This window comes from Schistocerca nitens, chromosome 6 (genome assembly GCF_023898315.1).
Source record: "Schistocerca nitens isolate TAMUIC-IGC-003100 chromosome 6, iqSchNite1.1, whole genome shotgun sequence".
Classification (NCBI taxonomy): Eukaryota; Metazoa; Arthropoda; class Insecta; order Orthoptera; family Acrididae; genus Schistocerca; species Schistocerca nitens.
In genome coordinates, this window is record NC_064619.1 from 29119037 (window position 1) to 29128731 (window position 9695).

Consider the following 9695-nt stretch of genomic DNA (forward strand, 5'->3'; position numbering starts at 1 on the left):
GCACGTCCGCATGTATCCCGTGCCACCCAACGTGCTCTAGAAGGTGTAAGTCAACTACCCTGGCCAGCAAGATCTCCGGATCTGTCCCCCATTGAGCATGTTTGGGACTGGATGAAGCGTCGTCCTACGCGGTCTGCACGTCCAGCACGAACGCTGGTCCAACTGAGGCGCCAGGTGGAAATGGCATGGCAAGCCGTTCCACAGGACTACATCCAGCATCTCTACGATCGTCTCCATGGGAGAATAGCAGCCTGCATTGCTGCGAAAGGTGGATATACACTGTACTAGTGCCGACATTTTGCATGCTCTGTTGCCTGTGTCTATGTGCCTGTGGTTCTGTCAGTGTGATCATGTGATGTATCTGACCCCAGGAATGTGTCAATAAAGTTTCCCCTTCCTGGGACAATGAATTCACGGTGTTCTTATTTCAATTTCCAGGAGTGTATAAAATGAGTTAACTGCGACTCCTGTTTAGCTCGGTATATAACGAATTTTTTGATCATTGTTTCGAGGGCAACGGTTCAGTTATGTCAGAAAACCAAGGCCACTTTGTACACATATAATTATGTATCAATCATTCCACAGCTTATACAGGCAATGGTATATGATCATTTTATCCTGCCTTACATTTAGCTCCCTTACTTTTGGACAAGTCCTCAGAAGCTGTGGAAATACGTGACTCAGTATCGCGCACCAACTGGCTTATGAAGTGAATACCTGTAATACATTTCTGACTAGAATATTAACAAATGCTTTGACACTTTATTCATATCGGCACCATGGCATCGCCGTATTAACGTTATACAATGCAATCAAATAGGATCTTAATCGAGACAGTCTGGGTGATTGACCTGTAGATAAGAAGCTGTATTTGTTTTACGTAATAAAAGACTCCACAATTTAACTAATTTCATCTATTACTCTTTCCTGCTGAAGATATACATGTTTATCAGTTCCTGTAATCGTTCCGGTCGAATCGTTTAACATCTTCCGTCGTGTGTCAATAATCTAAACAATGAAGTATCAAGGATGAAACTTCCTGGCAGATTAAAACTGTGTGCCCGACCGAGACTCGAACTCGGGACCTTTGCCTTTCGCGGGCAAGTGCTCTACCAACTGAGCTACCGAAGCACGACTCACGCCCGGTACTCACAGCTTTAGTTCTGCCAGTACATCGTCTCCTACCTTCCAAACTTTACAGAAGCTCTCCTGCGAACCATGCAGAACTAGCACTCCTGAAAGAAAGGATATTGCGGAGACGTGGCTTAGCCACAGCCTGGGGGATGTTTCCAGAATGAGATTTTCACTCTGCAGCGGAGTGTGCGCTGATATGAAACTTCCTGGCAGATTAAAACTGTGTGCCCGACCGAGACTCGAACTCGGAACCTTCGCGGGCAAGTGCTCTACCAACTGAGCTACCGAAGCACGACTGACGCCCGGTACTCACAGCTTTACTTCTGCCAGTACCTCGTCTCCTACCTTCCAAACTCGGTCGGGCACACAGTTTTGATCTGCCAGGAAGTTTCATATCAGCGCACACTCCGCTGCAGAGTGAAAATCTCACTCTGGAAGTATCAAGGATTTTCGCAAGCATACTTTTGTTAAAGAAATGAGGGAAAAAAATGGCTAACTGTCCGTCTCGGTAGTTGAAAGGGGGATCCGGGTTCAATTCCCAGCTCTGGCAGCGATTGGTCTTTGGTGGGTGGACTGATACCCGGTGCACTAAGTCTCGTGTCGCCAACTGAGGAGTTGCCCGACCAACTAACCCCGTTTCCAACATCAAGAAACCTAACGACCGGGAGAGCGGTGAACCGATAATATGACACTCCTTACCGCACCCAGTGACGCTACAGCTAGAGAACACAAACAAAATTTGAAGCAATTTGAAACATCAAACGGCCAGAGGATGATATGTCAGCGGGTCGGGACCGATTCGCTCGTCTGGACGAAGACTGTGGGACATATGTGACTAAATACATGTACAGTACTATATTGGACTCCCGGCGATTAAAACAGTGTAATTATCATCTTTTACGTGAAGAGTTAATTATCAGAAAGCTTTGTGGATGATTAGTGAATGCTGACCAAAAGTGAATGTGAATAGGAACGTCTAATACACTCCTGGAAATTGAACACCGTGAATTCATTGTCCCAGGAAGGGGAAACTTTATTGACACATTCCTGGGGTCAGATACATCACATGATCACACTGACAGAACCACAGGCACATAGACACAGGCAACAGAGCATGCACAATGTCGGCACTAGTACAGTGTATATCCACCTTTCGCAGCAATGCAGGCTGCTATTCTCCCATGGAGACGATCGTAGAGATGCTGGATGTAGTCCTGTGGAACGGCTTGCCATGCCATTTCCACCTGGCGCCTCAGTTGGACCAGCGTTCGTGCTGGACGTGCAGACCGCGTGAGACGACGCTTCATCCAGTCCCAAACATGCTCAATGGGGGACAGATCCGGAGATCTTGCTGGCCAGGGTAGTTGACTTACACCTTCTTGAGCACGTTGGGTGGCACGGGATACTTGCGGACGTGCATTGTCCTGTTGGAACAGCAAGTTCCCTTGCCGGTCTAGGAATGGTAGAACGATGGGTTCGATGACGGTTTGGATGTACCGTGCACTATTCAGTGTCCCCTCGACGATCACCAGTGGTGTACGGCCAGTGTAGGAGATCGCTCCCCACACCATGATGCCGGGTGTTGGCCCTGTGTGCCTCGGTCGTATGCAGTCCTGATTGTGGCGCTCACCTGCACGGCGCCAAACACGCATACGAACATCATTGGCACCAAGGCAGAAGCGACTCTCATCGCTGAAGACGACACGTCTCCATTCGTCCCTCCGTTCACGCCTGTCGCGACACCACTGGAGGCGGGCTGCACGATGTTGGGGCGTGAGCGGAAGACGGCCTAACGGTGTGCGGGACCGTAGCCCAGCTTCATGGAGACGGTTGCGAATGGTCCTCGCCGATACCCCAGGAGCAACGGTGTCCCTAATTTGCTGGGAAGTGGCGGTGCGGCCCCATACGGCACTGCGTAGGATCCTACGGTCTTGGCGTGCATCCGTGCGTCGCTGCGGTCCGGTCCCTGGTCGACGGGCACGTGCACCTTCCGCCGACCACTGGCGACGACATCGATGTACTGTGGAGACCTCACGCCCCACGTGTTGAGCAATTCGGCGGTACGTCCACCCGGCCTCCCGCATGCCCACTATACGCCCTCGCTCAAAGTCCGTCAACTGCACATACGGTTCACGTCCACGCTGTCGCGGCATGCTACCAGTGTGAAAGACTGCGATGGAGCTCCGTATGCCACGGCAAACTGGCTGACACTGACGGCGGCGGTGCACAAATGCTGCGCAGCTAGCGCCATTCGACGGCCAACACCGCGGTTCCTGGTGTGTCCGCTGTGCCGTGCGTGTGATCATTGCTTGTACAGCCCTCTCGCAGTGTCCGGAGCAAGTATGGTGGGTCTGACACACCGGTGTCAATGTGTTCTTTTTTCCATTTCCAGAAGTGTAGATTATGTAGTTGAATTTGTGTGCCAATAAGTCGCCATGTACGAGTTGTAGCTCACACTCTTCCGTCTACAAACTGCATGTCATCATAATCATCATCATCATCTAAGACTGATGCGTTCAGTCTGGAGCATAGCCCCCTTATAAAATTCCTCCATGATCCCCTATACAGTGCTAACATTGGTGGCTCTTCTGATGTTAAACCTATTACTCCAAAATCATTCTTAACCGAATCGAGGTACCTTCTCCTTGGTCTGCCCCGACTCCTCCTACCCTCTACTGCTGAACCCATGAGTCTCTTGGGTAACCTTGGTGCTCCCATGCGTGTAACATGACCCCACCATCTAAGCCTGTTCGCCCTGACTGCTACATCTATAGAGTTCATTCCCAGTTTTTCTTTGATTTCCTAATTGTGGACACTCTCCTGCCATTGTTCCCATCTACTAGTACCTGGAATCATCCTAGCTACTTTCATATCCGTAACCTCAACCTTGTTGATAAGGTAACCTGAATCCACCCAGCTTTCGCTCCCATACAACAAAGTTGGTCGAAAGATTGAACAGTGCATAGATAACTCAGTCTTGCTACTGACTTCCTTCTTGCAGAAGAGAGTAGATCGTAGCTGAGCGCTCACTGCATTAGTTTTGCTACACCTCGCTTCCAGTTCTTTCACTATGTTGCCATCCTGTGAGAATAAGCATCCTAAGTACTTGAAACCGTCCACCTGTTCTAACTTTGTTCCTCCTATTTGGCACTCAATCCGTTTATATTTCTTTCCCATTGACATTACTTTCGTTTTGGAGATGCTAATCTTCATACCATAGTCCTTACATTTCTGATCTAGCTCTGAAATATTACTTTGAAAACTTTCAATCGAATCTGCCATCACAACTAAGTCATCCGCATATGCAAGACTGCTTATTTTGTGTTCACATATCTTAATCTCACCCCGCCAGTCTATTGTTTTCAACATATGATCCCTAAATAATATGAACAACAGTGGAGACAGGTTGCAACCTTGTCTTACCCCTGAAACTACTCTGAACCATGAACTCAATTTACCGTCAACTCTAACTGCCGCCTGTCTATCCATGTAAATACCTTTAATTGCTTGCAAAAGTTTGCCTCCTATTCCATAATCTCGTAGAACAGACAATAACTTCCTCCTAGGAACCCGGTCATATGCCTTTTCTAGATCTATAAAGCATAGATACAATTCCCTGTTCCACTCATAACACTTATAACACTTCATAGTAATAAGAAAATTAAAACTGGTCCCTCATTAAACAGGGTTATCTTTACTCCCAAACTTTTCTGAAACGTGTCACTAGGACTCTGTTATCAGCACCGTTAGATATCTGTTGAAAGAATTGTACGACAGTTCGTACGCTGGAAGACATCAGATGTCAGGTGACGTGTACTACATGCGATGTATTTAATAGCAGTTTACAGCGTTAGAAGGGGACAGGGCAGGGGTTTGAGAATATTGTTCAGCGTGAGAAGCGTAGACGACGTAGCACTCATCACGTATGGAAGACCCACAAATCAGATGCAAAAGATACTATTATTATTAACACAATAAATGTCGCTATTGTGAACTGTAGGAGGGTGGAGGGGGGGGGGGGCGGGGGATTGATATGTAACGAGTATTTGTGGTTATAAGTTGAAAGTAAAGAGAACACGGCTAGACTGAATTTTAACTCCGCAGCGAAGTTGGCGCTGACTTGAAATCCACTGTCAGAATTAATCTGCCTGCAATACCGGGCTTCGAAACATTCAGAGACAAGTCTATCTATTGAGCTGTTCAAGTACGACTCACGACCCGCTGTCACAGCCTTACTTCCGCTAGTTGCGTCCGCAATATCTTTTCCCCCAAGAGAGCAAGTTGCGGGGTAACTTCTCTTTACGTTTGGAAGGTAGCGGAGTTTCTTATGGACGTAAAGCAGTGGTGAGGGTCATGAGTCGTGTGTGGATAGCTCACTCAGGAGAGTGCTTGTCCGCCAAACGTTAAGGTCCCAGGTTCGAGTCCAGCTCCGGTACAGTTTCAATCTGTCAAGAAGTTTCTAAGTGAGAAATTAAAAATTAAATACAGATTTTATATTTAAGTCTACAGTAAATAAAAAGAAGGTTATGCTGCTTAAAACATGTTTCAGATCTGCGAGATTTGCCATGCATGCTACATTTAGAGTGCGCCTTCAGTACGTAGAATAGGGAACAGCTCCATGAATCGGGAAGGGAGGGGCGAGGGGCAGCAAGTGTTTCTAGTTTTTGCAGTACTCATTGAGCGTGTCTGTTTCCGTGTAGGAATGCTGTTGCAGGTACTTCGTCTTATGGGGGAAAAGTGGAAGTAGAAAGGATTAAATGTGGACTAATGGTGGCTGCATTTACTGACTGCCTGTAAGGCATGATATAATTATATCTTCCGTTTTGATTTTCTCTACTACGACTTCTCGCGCTATTCCTTTCCCGTCGTTCTAGTACATAGAGACTTTGAACTTGCGTTGTGGTATATGCGTTTGCAGAAGTTTTTTTAATGAAGTTTCAAAGTGAAAACACTAAATTATAAAAGAATTGACGACGCAGCACTGGAGGAAAATAACTGCCCTAAATGAGGGATAGAATTCTGGAAGCCTTTCCAGACACGAAAGTAACATTCGACTTTAGGCTTGGTAGCGATAATGAATACTGTTATAATTAAGAAACAATTGTGGAACATCCACGAATGACTGAACTATTTAGTAAAGTTGCAAGTCCCCATATAATAATAAGCCAATTATTTCAGGAGTTGACAGACTGTGGACGTCGGCAGAAAACTGAAAAGGAAGTGATTTTAATATGGAAAGAGTTCATTCCAACTGTTACAAATCAGATAGTATGCAACCAGAGCAAAATATACTGGACTACCAATCCAGCTGGCAAACGCTTACAGAACGTTTCAGCACAGCGAACGGATAATGTACGTATTGATGGTATGGATACCGAACCACAAGGGAAGCGTTTTCAAAGTCTGACAAGAAAGTAAAAATGACTGAGAAGTCGGTTTTTTTCAGGCAGAAATGTTTGAAATGTGTTACCGGAGGTGAATACGGATTCCTCTTATTGATAAAAATATAAAGGCTTAGTAAAGCTTCGCCATTCCTATGGGCCACATTCATGAGGGAAAAATAACAACTGGCATGAGGTCTGGATTGCAAAGAAAGAATACATAAGACATGTCTTCAGTCCTTGCAGGGACCCAACTGACCCATTAAAAATTCCACCTATAGCATCCATCCGTCACATTGACAGGTCATGGCAGCTGTAGATGGTTATTTTGTAGTTTTTTCGGAATTTTACTCCACGAACGTTGCTTACACACCATCAGTGAAACTGGATGAAGTGCACTGGTCTCAGAAGGAACTGCATCGAAAAGTGAATCCATTATCAAGCTATAAAACAATGACGTTCACTTCGAGCAATGTCATACCTTTCTCCTGAACTTTTCGCTCGTTGACCACCGTCTGTGAGTGATTACGAAACTGGACAAAACACTCATGGTTTAGATTAGATTAGCTTAAATTAGTACTCGTTCCATAGATCATGAATACGATACTCAAAACACTCATGGTTTAGATTAGATTAGCTTAAATTAGTACTCGTTCCATAGATCATGAATACGACACTCAAAACACTCATGGTTTAGATTAGATTAGCTTAAATTAGTACTCGTTCCATAGATCATGAATACGACACTTCGTAATGGCGTGGAAAGTGTCAGATTAATAAAAGGTGTATATACAAGATATTACGTTACAAAAATTATTACATGACACTAAATATGTTTAATTCTTTTCTCTGTAGGAGGAGGGTGGGGAAATTACCTACTTACTATATCCAAAAATTCATTTAATGCATAGAAGGTGTTGCCATTCAGAAATTCTTTTAATTTACTTTTCAATGCTGTATGGCTATCTGTCAGCCTTTTGTTGCTATTAGGTAAGTGACCCAAAGACTTTTGTAGCAGCATAATTTACCTCTTTCTGAGCCAAAGTTATATTTAACCTTGAGTAATGAAGACCATCTTTTCTCCTAGTTTTGTGGCCATGTACACTGCTATTACTTTTGAATTCGTTCAGATTGTGAGACTACAGTGGAGATCCCTAGCTCTTTAAATAAGTGTCTGCAGGATGATCTTGGATGAGCTCCAGCAATTATTCTGATTACACGTTTTGTGCAATGAACACTTTTTTACTCAATGATGAGTTACCCCAGAATATGATGCCATACCAAAGCAGAGAATGAAAGTAGGCGTGGTAAGCTAATTTACTGAGATCTATATAGCCAAAATTTGCAATGACTCTAATAGCATAAGTAGCGGAACTCAAACGTTTAAGCAGGTCTTCAGTGCGTTTTCTTTTAAGTTCAACCCCTCATCAATGCATACACCTAGAAATTTTGAATATTCTACCTTAGCTACCGATTTCTGATCGAAGTCTATATTTAATGGTGTCATTGCATTTACTGTGTGGAACTGTATGTACTGCGTTTTGTCAAAGTTTAATGAGAGCCCTTTTGCAGAGAACAAGTTAATGATTTTCTGAAAAACATCGTTTAAAATTTCACCAGTTAATTCTTGTCTGTCAGGCGTGGTAGCTATACTTGTATCATCGGCAAAACGTACCAGCTTTGCATCTTCATGAATATAGAATGGCAAGTCATTAATATATATTAAGAACAGCAGAGGACCAAAGACCGAACCTTGCGGCACCCCATTCTTGATTGTTCCCCAGTTTGAGAAATCACCAGTTTTTTGCATACTATGTGAACTGTTTATTTCAACTTTCTGCACTCTTCCAGTTAGGTATGATTTAAAAATTTTGAGCACTGTCCCATTCATACCACAGTACTTGAGCTTATCTAGAAGTGTTCCATGATTTACACAATCAAAAGCCTTTGATAGACCACATAAATGCCAACGGGTGACGTCCGGTTACTCAGAGCAATTAATATTTCATTAGTGAAAATATATATATCGTTTACCGTTGAAACACTGTTCTGGAAACCAAACTGACATTTTGTTAAAACTTTATTTTTGCAATGGTGTGAAGCTACTCTACAATACATTACTTTTTCAAGAATTTTGGATATGGCAACTAATTTAAATTTTTCCCCATTGAATCAAATTACGTAGCTGTGACATTCACAGAGGGTATTGGTAACAAACCACTCGTAGAATTTTATCGTGACGGTATTTGCCCACCAACGGTACTACGTGGTCTCAGTTGGCCTTGGAGAGACTTACTTGAAGAAGTAGGACCCGTTGTAGCCGAAGAAGGGCACGGTGTAGGTGAGCATCCAGATGTTGCCGCCGCCGCAGTCGTAGTACGGCTTGCTCCACTTGCCGTCCTCGTACGTCACGCTCAGGATCTCGTCCGGCTCCCGCGGCGTGTGCGCCGTCTCGTTGAACGTGTACGTGTTGAAGCCTGCAACACACACGGCGGCGCAGCTTGTACTCGCGGGTCTCGGCGCACAGAGAAATGGACAATGGTAGAGTAAAGTAGATGGCATATTTTGGTTGTGTTAAAAAAGAAGTAATATGGTAGGACATTTTTGTTATCAACTGGTCTCCTTCGGACGGCGGTAATATAAATCTTGACCTCCTCACCCGTCCTATAAAGAGAAATAAAATTATTTTGTCAGGTAGTGAACTCCAGATGGCCGGCCACTGTGGCCGAGTGGTTCTAGGCGCTTCAGTCCGGAACCACGCTGCTGCTCCTGTCGCAGGTTCGAATCCTGCCTCTGGCATGGATGTGTGTAATGTCCTTAGGTAAGTTAGGTTTAAGTAGTTGTTGGTCTAGGGGGACTGATGACCTCAAATGTTGAGTCCCATAGTGCTTAGAGTGATTTTCACCATTTGAAATCCAGATGGATTCCTAGGATCAGCAAGTGTGATTTGTCAGGGCTGTTTCAGCAACGGAAATTTATCAATCAGAGTGTGACACTATAAATAATACCGTCGATAGTGCCACAAATAGCACTAAGATATAATGAACTTATTCATACCTAGTACTGGTAGCTTGAATTTGTCAATAATGGTAAGAACGTAAGATAAAACCGCTTAAAAAACTACAGGGTGTATAATGGAAAAGATTATCTAGTCAGTCACCAGGCCTGGGCACAAGTCAG

General features: G+C 44.4%; 1 protein-coding gene across 1 annotated transcript in view; it reads right to left on the reverse strand.

The window, feature by feature from the left end:
- Window positions 1-9077, reverse strand: part of LOC126262729 (probable G-protein coupled receptor CG31760) — a 682895-nt gene extending 673818 nt beyond the window's left edge. The window contains exon 1 of the mRNA XM_049959532.1: window positions 8812-9077. Coding sequence (XP_049815489.1) covers window positions 8812-9077 — 266 coding nt within the window. The remainder of the gene's footprint in view (window positions 1-8811) is intronic.
- Window positions 9078-9695: the final 618 nt, after the last annotated feature.